This window comes from Podarcis gaigeae (assembly GCF_964106915.1).
Source record: "Podarcis gaigeae genome assembly, chromosome: 17".
Lineage (NCBI taxonomy): Eukaryota > Metazoa > Chordata > Lepidosauria > Squamata > Lacertidae > Podarcis > Podarcis gaigeae.
This window is the reverse complement of record NC_139694.1, coordinates 33544953-33559155: the sequence shown is the minus strand read 5'-3', so window position 1 is coordinate 33559155 and position 14203 is coordinate 33544953. Positions and strand designations below refer to the sequence as shown.

The 14203-nt window shown below is 48.8% G+C and overlaps 1 protein-coding gene across 3 annotated transcripts in view; it reads right to left on the bottom strand.

Annotated features, from left to right (window-relative positions):
* Positions 1-14203, bottom strand: part of SH2D3A (SH2 domain containing 3A) — a 27193-nt gene extending 12990 nt beyond the window's left edge. The window contains exons 1-4 of one of the 3 annotated variants that reach the window (XM_083718993.1): positions 13670-14203; positions 6084-6237; positions 3294-3407; positions 1416-1831 (exon numbers count right to left, since the gene is read on the bottom strand). In XM_083718993.1, coding sequence (XP_083575119.1) covers positions 1416-1831; positions 3294-3407; positions 6084-6089 — 536 coding nt within the window. In that variant the 5' untranslated portion in view covers positions 6090-6237; positions 13670-14203. Of the gene's footprint in view, positions 1-1415; positions 1832-3293; positions 3411-6083; positions 6238-13669 lie in introns of those variants that run through there. The other 2 variants (XM_083718994.1, XM_083718992.1) reach the window with 2 other exon arrangements.

Below are 14203 nucleotides of genomic sequence, written 5' to 3'. Positions count from 1 at the left end.
ATAATAATTATTATTATTATTATTATTATTATTATTATTATTATTATTATTTATACCCTGCCCACCCCAGCCAAGGCCGGGCTCAGGGCAGCTAACAAGCAATAATAAAAATAAGTTGAATGAATACAACTTAAAAACAAGATTAAAATACAACATTAAAATATTGAAACATTAAAACATTAAAATGCAGCCTCATCACAGGAGGAGAAAGGAAAAAAGAGGGGGAGGGAATCAAATTGACTCCAAGCCAAAGGGCAGGCGGAACAACTCTGTCTTACAGGCCCTGCGGAAAGAAATCAGATCCTGCAGGGCCCTGGTCTCATGAGGCAGAGCGTTCCACCAGGCAGGAGCCAGAGTTGAAAAGGCCCTGGCTCTGGTTGAGGCTAATCTGACTTCCTTAGGGCCCAGGACCTCTAGGGTGTTGCTATTTATGGACCTTGAGGCTCTCCGTGGGGTATACCGGGAGAGGCAGACCCGTAGGTACGAGGGTCCTAGGCTGTGAAGGGCTTTAAAGATCAAAACCAGAACCTTAAACCTGACCCTGTACTCCACCGGGAGCCAGTGCAGCTGGAAAAGCACTGGGTGAATATGCTCCCATGGCAGGGACCCCGTGAGGAGCCTCGCTGCAGCATTCTGCACCCTCTGGAGTTTCTGGGTCAGCTTCAAGGGCAGCCCCGTGTAGAGCGAATTACAGTAGTCAAGCCTGGAGATTACCGTCGCCTGGATCACTGTGGCCAGGTCGGGGCGGGAAAGCTAAGGGACCAACTGCTTGATGCAGCAAAGGTGGAAAAATGTCGCCTTGGCTGTTGCTGTAACCTGCGCCTCCATGGAAAGGGAGGCGTTAAAATCACACTGAGGAGGCTTCAAGAGCCACGACACAAGGCACATTTATCTCAAACTTGGACAGGAGGGAGGGGAGGAGGGAGCGCCCGTGCCCAAGGCCCTCTGAAGCACTGAACTATGGTTTGGCATTACGTCTGAACGAGACCAGAGAATTGCTCGCAGCTATTTAGACGTAAGTCTAAAAGTGGTGCTTTGTCCAAGTTGGCCTGCTTAAATCACGGGAACTTGTGGCTCTCCAGATGTTGTTGAACTACAACACCTATCATTCACCCCTAGCCAGTACTATTTTTCTAGAAAAAGAGGTGCTGGAACTCACCATGAACAACTCCTTTGTTCTCTTAGAATGGCAATGGTGCCCACTTGAGAGGTGCTAGAACTCACCTGAGAGATGCTGGAACTGAGTTCCAGCTGGAGGGGAAAGTTCTGCCCGTAACCATTGGCCATGCTGGCTGAGAATGGGATTTGGGAGTCCCATTAGGCACTGGCTTAGATTCGCACCACAAGAAAGCCATGCCATGCCCACCATCACAACCTCCCCCAAGACAAAGCTCCCACAGCAATGGTTTGCTCACCGAAGCAAGCTCCCGTCTCCCGTGTCCTCCACATCTGTGGCTCCACGGAAGCTGAAGCGCCGAAGGGGCACCCTGCCCGGCCCCGGGGGTTGGCCAGTGTCACTGTACCGCTCCTTCAGCCAGCGGAGGGGCACGCTCCTGTTGACAGGCCGGGACACCACGGCTCCCGAGGAATCCGAGATGGCCTTCTGGTTGCCCACGTAGAAACGCACCAGGGCGGGCACGTTGTCAAACTGCTCCTGCTCAAACTGGAAGAGGGTGCGGGAATAGCCCTTTCGGGGGCGCAGCACCACGCGGATGATCTTGAAGTGCAGGGCCTGGCCGCCCCAGCGGCACGACAGGACGTAGTCGTCGGAGCTGGACCGTGAGTCACGAATGAGGAACTCTCCATCGTCCTGCAGCAGAGACTCTGCCTCCTAAGGCCAGAAAGCAAAACAAGGGAGAGAGAGATAGAGGAACTTAGTTTGCGGCTGGAGGTGGCCGAGGCGATCAGGAGCAAAAACAGTGTACAGTGGTACCTTGGGTTAAGAACTTAATTTGTTCCGGAGGTCCATTCTTAACCTGAAACTGTTCTTAACCTGAGGTACCACTTTAGCTAATGGGGCCTCCCACCACCGCGCAATTTCTGTTCTCATCCTAAAGCAAAGTTCTTAACCCGAGGTACTATTTCTGGGTTAGTGGCGTCTGTAACCTGAAGTGTCTGTAACCCGAGGTACCACTGTAGCAAGAAAGGAGGGTTGTCTAGCAGGATCCAAGGAGTCAGTGTGGAGAGGTACTGCAAGTCCATTGGCAGGAGACCAAATCCGCTATAGGACACTCATGCCTTTGACAGCTACATCAGTTTCCCTTCTGGGCCAGATACAATATGCACCCATCAAAGCTCTTCCCTTCCGGACAACTATTAAAGGAGAGAACCTTGTAGCTACTGAACGCAATAACTCCATAGGGCAGTGGTTTTCAACCAGCGTGCCGTGGCACCCTGAGGTGTCCTTGAATGATGGTCAGGGGTGCCATGGGCTACACTGGCCTCTGTCCCTCTTTCTTTCCCTCCCTCGTCTGATGCCCTCTTGCATGTCTCTGGCTTGCACAGCTGTTTGTTGCAGCAGCCCTGGCTACAAGCTCCACAGGTGGGTGGTGCCTCTGGAGCTGGTCAGGGGGCAGCTCAGAGACCAGGGGCGGCAGCAGTTGCTGCCCAGAGGACTCCTAAGGAAAGGAGAGTGGAGAGAAGAGGAGGCTGGAGGAACCCTCCACAAGGGAGGGTGTCTGAAAGAGGGAGAGAGGCTGCCAAAGATTGAAAACCTCTGCCACAGGGAATCCACAGTGGGAAGAGATTTTATAGGGCATTGTACTAGGTGGCTGTTTGGGTCCCTTCTAACTCTACAATTCTATGCTCTCCTCCCCCCCCCCCCCCACTTTGAGAGGACATGGCATTTTCAGTTTCCGCACACTTTGGAGGCACAGAACCATCTTCATCTATGATTTCACCACCACTGTTCCTGCTCTCTGTGCTGAAACAGCTCCTCCTCTTTGTCCAAACTTCCGAAAGAGGCAAAGAGGATTAAGATAGCTTTGTAAAGGGCTTTGCGCTGAGCAGAACAGGCTTTACGAGTAATACCATCGTGCTGAATTCCACTACATTTTCTACTGTATTTTATTGTTTCGTTCAGCTGTGAACCATGCAGAGGACTTAATTGATGGACAGGAGAGAAAAGGCACAAGTAATCACGAATACATCGGGAGAAGCAGAGCTTCGCCATTCAGAACAGTTTGGGGCACTACCGGCAGATTTCTACACTTTCCAAGAGTTAAGAGACAGTCCCAGGAAAGCATTGTTAAGTTCTCCTCCTGCTCACCGCCACAGTATCTGTGGGCTATTACCTGGCGTGGCAGACAGCCGTGGTACCAGGCATGGCTGCGAAGTTGCTCGGGGTCCAGTTTCAACTCCTCTTCCAGCTCCTTCCTCAGTTTCTCACCAGCCAGTTCCATATTCTTCTGCTCAGTTGTGGAGCAAGAAAGAAGGAGAAGGCGTTAACCAGGCAAGGGGCACAAGACATAAAACAGCTGCTAAGCTGCGTATAAGAAAATATTGATGTAGAGTACAACGTAAACAGTCCGCAATGTTAGTCCAGGTAACTCGTAGCTTACGTGCATTTAAAACTTGTGCGCATTCAGCTTTACATGCTTGGCAAAAAAAAATTTAAAAGGGGGTCAAAAGCGGGTAATAAAGACTTTGGCAATCTCACCACCCTTGAACGCAAATGTGTTTTGACTATACACAATTTTGGCTTTGCCTGCCAACCCCTGCCTAAGTTGAGAGTTGCCTGCATAAGTAGATTCCAGCAGTGCATATTGGTTCAAATGCCCAAACTAAGACTGGCAGATCCACTCAGCCTCGGAGCTCAGTGCCTTGGGCCAGTAACTTTCTTATGTCTCTGTCGAGCCTACCTCACAGGGTTGATGTGGGGATTAAATGAGGAGGAGAATCAGCTGCACCATCTTGAACTCTTGTGGGATATAAATGGGGGGAAAGCATTACAGAAGACAGTGGACTGTTGTAAACAAAAATTGCCCTTTTCCCTTATGGGGTATCCAAGAGCCCATATAGAGTCCTTACATAGGTTCCCTATTGGTAGGAGAGAATAACAGAGGCCAACCAGAGAATATTGAGAAGCAAAGCAGCTAGTAAGCTTGATCTTTATTGATCTGTTGCAACAGGGTGCTCCCCTCACCCGCAGGAGAGGAGGAGGGACCCAGGAAAATGGCGCTCAAGGCCTTATAAAAACTTTTGAAATTGCCACCCTGTAGATCAAGACCACCCCCAGAAACATCATACATACATCACAGAAAGGGTGTAACCTAAGACCTCCCATCAGATACATCATACCTACATCACAGAAAAGGCGGTCTTAAAATAGAAATTTGAATGTTGTTTTTCCGCCTGTTGCTGTTTATCTCCTGTCTGGCAGGTTACTTGATTGGATTGCCTGGGGAGCCTGGCCAGTCTTTTGTAATGATAAATACTTAGTTCCTGGGCCGGGTCACAGGCTCACACCCTATTCAAACACAGACATACCCTTAAGACAGGATTTGTGAAGGAAAAGACAATGGGGAGGCTTTGCCACTTTGCAGAGAAAACATTTGCTCAGTTTAGGAATCAAAATGGCTTCAGGTCGGTCTTCCTGTGCTGATCTATGTACGTGCTTGGTTGGTACACTTATGAACATTTTAACATATATCTAAGACCTCAAAATTCCTATCACAGGACCAAACACAGTGTACATATTCATAGTTGTGGTGCCAACATGCTCTGCAATGTTGCAAGAAGTAAAAGAGGTGCACTCCTAACCCCTCCATTTCACAGGGTACCTGCTTGGGACAGGTAAACTTATTGGGTTGGCCCTGCTGAGCAGGTGGGGGAGGGAGAGATAACAGCCAGCAGCAGCTTGGAGCCATGACAACCTACCAGAAAGAAATAAGCACTTTCTCCTTCTGGCGTTGTTTGCCTAGGGATGGAATTAACCATTAACAGGAAAGGAGTGTTGGAAAATAAAAGCAGTGCTGTCTTCAGAAGCAGGCTCAGTGCAGGTGAAGAAACGGAAGCCAAAAGAGCATGACATGAATCCCTTGCCCAACAAGCTGGTCAACATTTTCCAACTAAAATCGCCTCTCAATCTTAAGGCTGCACGGCCATGATCAGTAGCCCCATTGTTCATAGGAATCTGAAAGACCGTTCCGTTCTGACCGGGAAAAAAGAGTTGCCAGCCCAGCCAGAAAGTGCATTTTCAAAAGTCTCCTAAACATTTCCACTCCGAGCAACATTCTAGCTGGGTGCCCCCATTGTACCACCTGAATTAGAAGCTCGATTAGAGTGTTTCAGCTTCCAAGAATGCAACAGTGCGGGGGGGACTCTGATGCTGCCCCACCCTCAAACCCAATTACACGGGCTTCGTTGTATCTGCACTCTCTCTTACTTGGAAGTAAAGCACTGGGATTTGCAGGCACTGACAGTCTCTTCCCCACCCTTGACCAGTGTTAGAAACTCAGGTATATAAGCTAATCGCCAAATGGCACCTCTTAAACCTGGGTTATGATCGCCACAACAGAATCTCTAGGCAGGATTTTTGTGTTTTTTACAATGGAACTTACTGTTATTATTATTAATTTTATTTCTATACTGCTTTATATTTTAAAGGGGGGGAAATCTCAAAGCCATTTTCAACACATTAAAACAGCAAACTTTTTCAGCAGGGTGCCGGTCCACTGTCCCTCAGACCTTGGGGGGGGGGGGTGGCAGACTATATTGGGAGGGGGGGAAATGAATGAATTCCTATGTTCCACAAATAACCAAGAGATGCATTTTAAATAAAAGGACACATTCTACTCATGTAAAAAACACACTGATTCCTGGACCGTCCGCAGGCTGGATTTAGAAGGCGATTGGGCCGGATCTGGCCCCTGGGCCTTAGTTTGCCTACCCATGCTCTATTCTCCCTATTCAGATACAGAAACTCATAGCCGAACAGTTTTTAGTCCAGCATTTTCTAGCAGAAAGGGAGCTGAACTCACACTGAAAGGCACTACCCAAACACTTTCCCTGGATTTTTCTTGGGGAAAAGAAGACCGTTATGTATTTAAAAAGGAAATAAATAAGTAGAAGGTGTAACATACCATCATCTAATAAATGACTTGTTGAGGAAACAACTTCTCCAGTGGTAGATGTGTCTCTTATCTCCTCCAGAAACATTAATTCGCAGGGAAAATGACTTCTGTCTGGTTCCCCATTCTGAACTGCCTTCCAGCCTGCCGCCACTGACTCTACAGCCTGCATAAAGAAAAACACTTCCTTTTAAAGGGGCAGGAAAGGTGATGACAAGATTGAGGTTACAAACTCACTGAGGGGGAGGAAACCGATGTCACAAATGTGTCACATACAACCAGAAGTCCCCTCTGAACTCATCCACCTCGGGGGGGGGGGGAGAAAGAGATTAATACACTGGCTTAAAAGATGATAATAATAAAAAAAAAAGAAATTCCAGAGGATCAGTACAATTTCACCTCATGCAATGAAGACTTCAGTTGGTGGAGTAAAGAGAATGAAGAAAATGGAAGCAAGAAGAATTACCGACAAAAGAAGAAAGGCAAATGAAATTAATGGACTATGCAGAATTAAATAAATTAACAGGAAGGATTGGAAACTCTGCGGGACCAGAGACTCTTAGAAGACTGGAGTAAATATTTGAACTATCTGAAAAGCAATTGTAATAAACACATTACGCTAATAGGACTGCAAGAAGTTCTGTATGGAGGACTATGTGAAATATTGCAAGGAAGACTATGAAGAGAATTATTAGTTAATGATAATTAAAAGTAATAGAGCAATTAAGAAATGCAGAACAAGTGATAAAGAACAGAAAATCTTCAGAGGTTGTTGACGGAAGAATAAAATATTGTATAAGATAATAAGTTATGTTAAATGATTGTTGGAAATGATATGTCAAAAAAACTAATAGAAATGTATATTAAAAAAATGAGAATGAGGAAAAAACATAGGAGGCTTGCAGCAGATAATGGGAATGGTTTTTTTGCTTCAACAGACATGGTGAAGGTGGCAGAATCGACTCTTTCAGTCTAATTTGATTCAGCAAGAATGGCTCCAGCCAAAATAAACTCACAAGCAAGCCTGAGGCATCAACCTGGAATGCTAGAGAGAGAACAACTGAATTAAATGGCCCTGAAGGGAGGGAAGCTGCCTTACAAACCAAAAAGCAAGACACTAGATGCGGAAGGGGGAATGGTGCATCTAGCTTGCCTACCTTGCCCCAATCTCAGAATAAAGTTATCCTGGGGTCTGTCACTAACAGATAGATGTGAGTAAAGGAATCCCAAATCACGACCCCCTCCTCACACGTACACACACCGCCATGTGCACATGCACAGCCAACTTTGCCACTGCCAAGCTAATAGGCACAACAGTCAGCTCCACCAGCTGGTCAGAATCAACACAGAGAGAGGCCAGGGTGAGCCACACAATAGAGAGGAAATGCTCCCTTTTCGCGCATTGTTCCCAGCACAGGACCCACACAAGCAACAGCTTTGGAAATCCTTGCAAAAGCAGCTTGACTTAGGGAGGATGGCCAGAGGCACAGACAGGCAGACAGACAGGCAGACAGTGTCAGGCCAGGTGTGCTTTTTCCTGGAGAGCACTTAAAATCTACCATCCTGTAGATTTCCACATCAGGCACAGCTGATACATAACGACAACAGAACCTGTTTGAATACACCCAGAACTCCCTAACTCTCTCTCTCTCACACCAATACACCCCCCAACTAAAATCTTCAGAGTCTTCAAAAGAGCAGGTTACTGAGTGCCCCGGGACGCGGGTGGCGCTGTGGGTTAAACCACAGAGCCTAGGACTTGCCGATCAGAAGGTCAGTGGTTCGAATCCCCATGACGGGGTGAGCTCCCGTTGCTCAGTCCCTGCTCCTGCCAACTTAGTAGTTTGAAAGCACGTCAAAATGCAAGTAGATAAATAGGTACCGCTCCGGCAGGAAGGTAAACGGCTCTTCCGTGTGCTGCTCTGGTTCTCCAGAAGCGGCTTAGTCATGCTGGCCACATGACCCAGAAGCTGTACGCCGGCCTCCTCGACCAATAAAGCAAGATGAGGGCCTCAACCCCAGAGTCATCTGCGACTGGACCTAATGGTCAGGGGCCCCTTTACCTTTTACTGAGTGCCCCAGAGCAGCACCCCAGATCACCAGACACTGAAAATAGCCACAGCAGTGCTTACAGCTTCACACGGACCCCCAGAGGGAGATCCAGCCACACCAAGCCAATCCTGCAGTTTGATCCCTGCATTGCAGGCAGGGGGTTGGACTAAATGACCCTTGGGGTCCCTTCCAACTCTTAAGGGTAAAGGTACCCCTGACCATTAGGTCCAGTCGCGGACGACTCTGGGGTTGCGGCGCTCATCTTGCTTTACTGGCTGAGGGAGACAGCGTACAGCTTCCGAGTCATGTAGACAGCATGACTAAGCTGCTTCTGGTGAACCAGAGCAGCGCACGGAAACGCCATTTACCTTCCCGCTGGAGCGGTACCAATTTATCTACTTGCACTATGACGTGCTTTCGAACTGCTAGGTTGACAGGAGCAGCGACCGAGGAACGGGAGCTCACCCCATCGCGGGGATTCGAACCACCGACCTTCTGATCCGCAAGTCCTAGGCTCTGTGATTTAACCCACAGCGCCACCTGCGAGTCTTTAATTCCATGGGGAGGGTGGCCATTTCTCACCAGGGCTTGGCCATTGATTCCAAAGGCGTTTGGTTCAAAAAGAATCTATCCTGAAGACAAGGAAAAGAGAGACGTCCTTCTTATAACCTCAGGTACTCTGTTGTGTGTGTGTGTGGTTTTTTTTTAAAAAAACTGATCTGTAAGTTCCTCTGGGAGCCCTTCTGAATGAATGAATGAATCTATGAATGAATCAATGAAATGTCCAGATGCATCCCTGACCTTTGCTTGCCCACTCTCAGCTCTCCAAGGTCCCCTTGCTGCCTCAAAAGACACTGCCCTCTATGCCTGGTACTACCTTCCCAGAACACCTACACAACAAATCCACCTCTCTTCCTTCTTTCCAATCCCTAAGCAAAGCACAATTTCTCCGTGAAGCCTTTGGCACAGCCCCCTAATGTCACATTTATCTAAAGCATTTTAAAACATTTTACTCTGCTCTTCCGATTGACACTAAGTCTATGTAACTAAGCCTGTGTAACTGCATATTCCTCCACAGTTTCCTTTCCCTTTCATCCTCCCAGTGTCACATTTAAATGAGAATCCTTTTAAGGCAGGGGCCTGACCATAGATAGCAAATAGCTAATTATACCTCTAAACCGCAGCCACCTCAACTGGAGGGCCTTGCAGAGGCGAAAACAGTGGTTCCCAAAGTGGAGAGGGGGTGTTCGGGGGGGGGGGCAAAGAGGGAAGTAAGAGACAGGGGGCCCTGGAGGTGTCATTGCCCATCAGCCTCTGAAAAGCTGGCACTACTGGATCAAGTTCATTAACACTGCTGAATTAATCAAACTAAGTAGTTTAAATTGAATTTTGAATAAATGTGCAACTGATTGTCACTGTTTTGAATTTTACTGCGTTATCATCTTCCTTAGTGGGTTGTGAAAGCTTTCATTCTGAAATATTGTTTTTATATGTTAAGGAGCACTGCGTGGCAGATGAGTTTTTGGAAGCAAGGGGGGGGTGGCCTGAAAAAGCTTGGGATTCTATGATTCTAAGTTCCCGCACCTCATAACAGGAGGGTTTGGGGTGTCATCGTCTTAAGAGCACCATGAGTCATTTCTTCTTCTTGAGAAGGCAGAAGCACGAAAGAGAAGGCACTTCCCCAAGTTCGTTATTTATTATCTCAGTCGTTCTACGGTTCATTGCGGTCATGGCCCTGATTGCGGCTAGCTGAATAAGGTTCCCAACACAAACTGTGCCACTTCACTGATATGAATTAACACGGGTGGCGCTGTGGGTTAAACCACAGAGCCTAGGGCTTGCCGATCAGAAGGTCGGTGGTTCAAATCCCCACGACGGGGTGAACTCCTGTTGCTCGGTTCCTGCTCCTGCCAACCTAGCAGTTCAAAAGCACGTCATAGTGCAAGTAGATAAATAGGTACCACTCCGGCGGGAAGGTACACAGCGTTTCCGTGCACTGCTCTGGTTCGCCAGAAGCAGCTTAGTCATGCTGGCCACATGCATAGCTGTCAAGTGTCCCTTATTTGAAGGGACAGTCCCTTATTCCAGCGCCATGTCCCGCTGCTGTCCCTTATTGATAGATGTCCCTTAAATGATGTCCCTTAAATTTCAAAGGAAGCAGCTCCTCTCCCTCCCCCCCTGCCAGCCAGGGAGGAGGGAGGCTCCAACTGTGTTGCTTGGCTGTGTTGCCCACCCAATAATAAGTCTAAGAACAACTGGGGGGGGTGGAGCTTGCATGGCTTGTGTGTGGCTAGTTAATGCAAGCTGAGAGGGGTTTTGAATGCTGGACGCCATTTTGTTGCACGTGCTGCTGCAAACTTTGCAGTGCAAAGCCAGACCGGGGAGCCATCTTAAGTTGAGGCTGCATAGGCCTTGTGGTGCATGTGATTCAGATTCTATTCAGTTGAACCTCTGGTTACAAAGTTGGTTGGACAGTGTTCTCGAAGCTACCAGCATGAGCTTGACCAGACTGCAGGAGGACAGGAAGACTGGAGTGCCTGGAACAGGTGAGGCTGCAGGTCCCTTATTTTCAAGGCTGCTGGTCCCTTATTTTCAAATCTGTAAGTTGACAGCTATGCACATGACCCGGGAGCTGTACGCCGGCTCCCTCGGCCAATAAAGCGAGATGAGTGCCACAACCCCAGAGTCAGCCACGACTGGACCTAATGGTCAGGGGTCCCTTTACCTTTACTCACTGGCCACAAATATTCTTCCTTGGAATCACAGAACTTCAGAGTTGAAAGGGACTCCGAGGGACATCTAGTCCAACCCCCTGCAATGCAGGAAGCTCAACTCAAGCATTCATGAAGATGGCCATCCAAGGAAAGGGAGTCCACAACTTCCCGACTCCCGGATTAGTCTGTTCCACTGTCGAACAGCTCTTTCCGTCAGAATCTCCTTTCTTGTAACTTGAGGCCATTAGTTTGTCTCCTACCCTCCAGGGCACGAGAAAACAAGCTTGTTCACTCTTCTTCCCTCTAGATATTTGAAGATGGCTGTCATATCTCCTCTCAGTCTCATCTTCTTCAGGCTAAACATATCTAACTTCCTCAACCGTTCCTCATAAGGCTTGGTTTCCACACCCTTGAACATTTTGATCAATCTCCTCCAAGTCATCCATAAAGACATTGACCAACCATGGGCCCAGGACAGAACCCTGCAGCACCTCACTTGTCACTTTTTTCCAGGAGGATGAGGATCTTGTTCAGCTTTAGTTCTCAGCTTCCTCTTAAAAACTGAGAGCCACTCCAGTCAGACCAGAGTCATGCCCTTGATTCCTAGAAGGGAAGGAGTCACCAAAGACTAAGAGTCTGTCTGCAAATCACTCTCAGACCTAGAAAGGCCTTGGGTCCCAGACTCAACTGGTTGGGATTTCTTGCAAATGAGGGAAAGGCGTTTCACACATGCTCAGAGGCACTTACTCGATTATTATTTCATCATAATTTACCGTATTTTTCGCTCTATAAGACGCGACCACAAGACGCACCTAGTTTTTGGAGGAGGAAAACAAGAAAAAAAATATTCTGAATCTCAGAAGCCAGAACAGCAAGAGGGATCACTGCGCAGTGAAAGCAGCAATCCCTCTTGCTGTTCTGGCTTCTGGGATAGCTGCGCAGCCTGCATGCGCTCCATAAGACGCACAGACATTTCCCCTTACTTTTTAGGAGGGAAAAAGTGAGTCTTATGGAGCAAAAAATACGGTAGTTATACCCTGCCCATCTGGTTGTGTTTCCCCAGCCACTTTGGGTGGCTCCCAACAGAACATTAAAAACACGATAAAACATCAAACATTAAAAACTTCCCGATACAGGGCTGCCTTCAGATGTCTTCTGAAAGTCAGTTGTTTATTTCCTTGACAACTGGTGGGAGGGCGTTCCACAGGGCGGGTGCCACTACCGAGAAGGCCCTCTGCCTAGTTCCCTGTAACCTCACTTCTCACAGTGAGGGAACCGCCAGTGGAAGCTGGCCAACCATTCAATGAACTTGGCCACGCCTTCCGAAATGTTTTTTTACATCTCTAGGTCCTTGTAAGTGTCTATAATTCATGTACAGTGAATGCATTTGATAACCAACAGCCAGTTCATTTTTTGTAGTTAAGGGCAAGGTTCCATGTGATTAGGAAGTATCCTGGCAATACTATGAGTTACTATAACTTTAGTGAATTGTATGGATTGTGTTGATGAATGGGATGTTGTTGTTGTTTGCTTTACATAAGTGGGTGGCACTGTAGTCTAAACCACTGAGCCTCTTGGGCTTGCCGATTGGAAGACTGGCGGTTTGAATCCCCGCGATGGAGAGAGCTCCTGTTGCCCTGTCCCAGCTCCTGCCAACCTAGCAGTTTGAAAGCCCGCCAGTGCAAGTAGATAAATAGGTACCACTGCGGCGGGAAGGTAAATGGCATTTCCGTGTGCTCTGGCTTCCATCACGGTGTTCCGCTGTGCCAGAAGCAGTTTAGTCATGCTGGCCACATGACCCGGAAAACTATCTGCAGATAAACGCCAGCTCCCTCGGCCTGAAAGTGAGATGAGTACCACAAACCCCATAGTCACTTTTGACTAGGCTTAACCATCCAGGGCTCCATTACCTTTTACCTTCACCTATTGTGTTTGATATTACAGTGTTTGCAGTGTTCTTCCAGCTTTACAATTCTCAGATCCCTGTGTGCCACTTTTGAGCTCAGCGTTTGTTACTGAGCAAGTGGAATGCCAATTTAAAATGCACTCTACTCAACTATGCCATAGGGTGAACTCGGGGCCATATCATTACTAGCAGTTTCTGAATGTTGTCTAATTCCCTTCAACCTGCAAAAGTTGTGCAGCTCTTGGGTGGTGATCACTTTGTATGTGGCGTTCGACTTGGTGTTGTGTTGTGGGGGGGACGGGACAGAGGAAAACACACACACACACAAACACGCCCACCTTGCAATGCCAGGTACGGATACTGCTCCACAACTCTGACCAAAAACTAAAGCTGGAATTTGGCACACGGAAACCCCACGGCGGCAGGGCCGGATTTGGGTTTGTTGAGGCCCTCAGCTCCTGAAGGTAATGGGGCCCTTTATATGTCCAGCTCTCCTTTGTCAACAACAAATTGTCATCAAAGCAATTGTTGAACTGTAATACAATTAAGAAGTATATTAAAACACTGTTGCTGTATGTAGGTTTTATTTTATTTGTGTTTATCTTATATTTTGAAAATGTACACCCAGGGTTTTTTTTTTTCTTTAATTTTTTGGGGGGGCCCTAAGCTATAGCTTGTTTAGCTTATACGTAAATCCGGCACTGCACGGCGGCGAAAAATGCGCGCCGCGAAGTTCTCCTCCCAAGTCCAGAGACCAGGAAACGGCGCGCTCGGTGGGAAAGGAAACGCGGCCGCGCGCAGCTCCGCCGAAGCCCATCTATGGTAGCAGAGAGCCAGCTCCGTTTTCCGCGCCTGGAAAAGGACAGGCGGCCCAGAAGCCTAATCCTCCGACCCTTCACTAAACAGAAAGAAACCAAGAGACGTACCTTTCCTCCTTCGGGTGGGTGAGGCCGGCGGCGAGGAGGAGTAAGGCGCCACCGAAGGAGCGTGGCTCCCAGTCAAGCCCCACCTTTTCAAAGGTGGGGACCGCGGAACTCCCCGCCCCGAGGGAGCCCGGAGGCGGCTTCCCGATTCCCGCCCGCTCGGCGACGGCTCTCTTGGAAGCGACCGCGCAGCGCCTCCACGCGAGGCCCGGGCGCCGCGCTCGTGGTTCCTGCTCGCCGTCGAGCCGCGCCTGCTGCCTCCTCCCCGCGGCTACCTGCAGCCGGGGAGGGGCTTCCCCGGGCGCGCCTCGGCTTCCGACCTCGCCACCTGCTGAACCCGGGCGGCGGCTCTCCTTCAGACCTCGCCGGGCCCGTCCGAAGCGGCAAACCCGCTGGCGACTCCCCGGCGCGCGCAGTTTGCGCTGCGCTTCTGGGCGCAATAGGAAGGCGCGGAGCCGCGGAAGAGGGCCGGGAATGTCCCTCCGCCGGGGGGGGGGGGGCACCTCCTAGTTATGCTTCACAATTATGGAATCAACT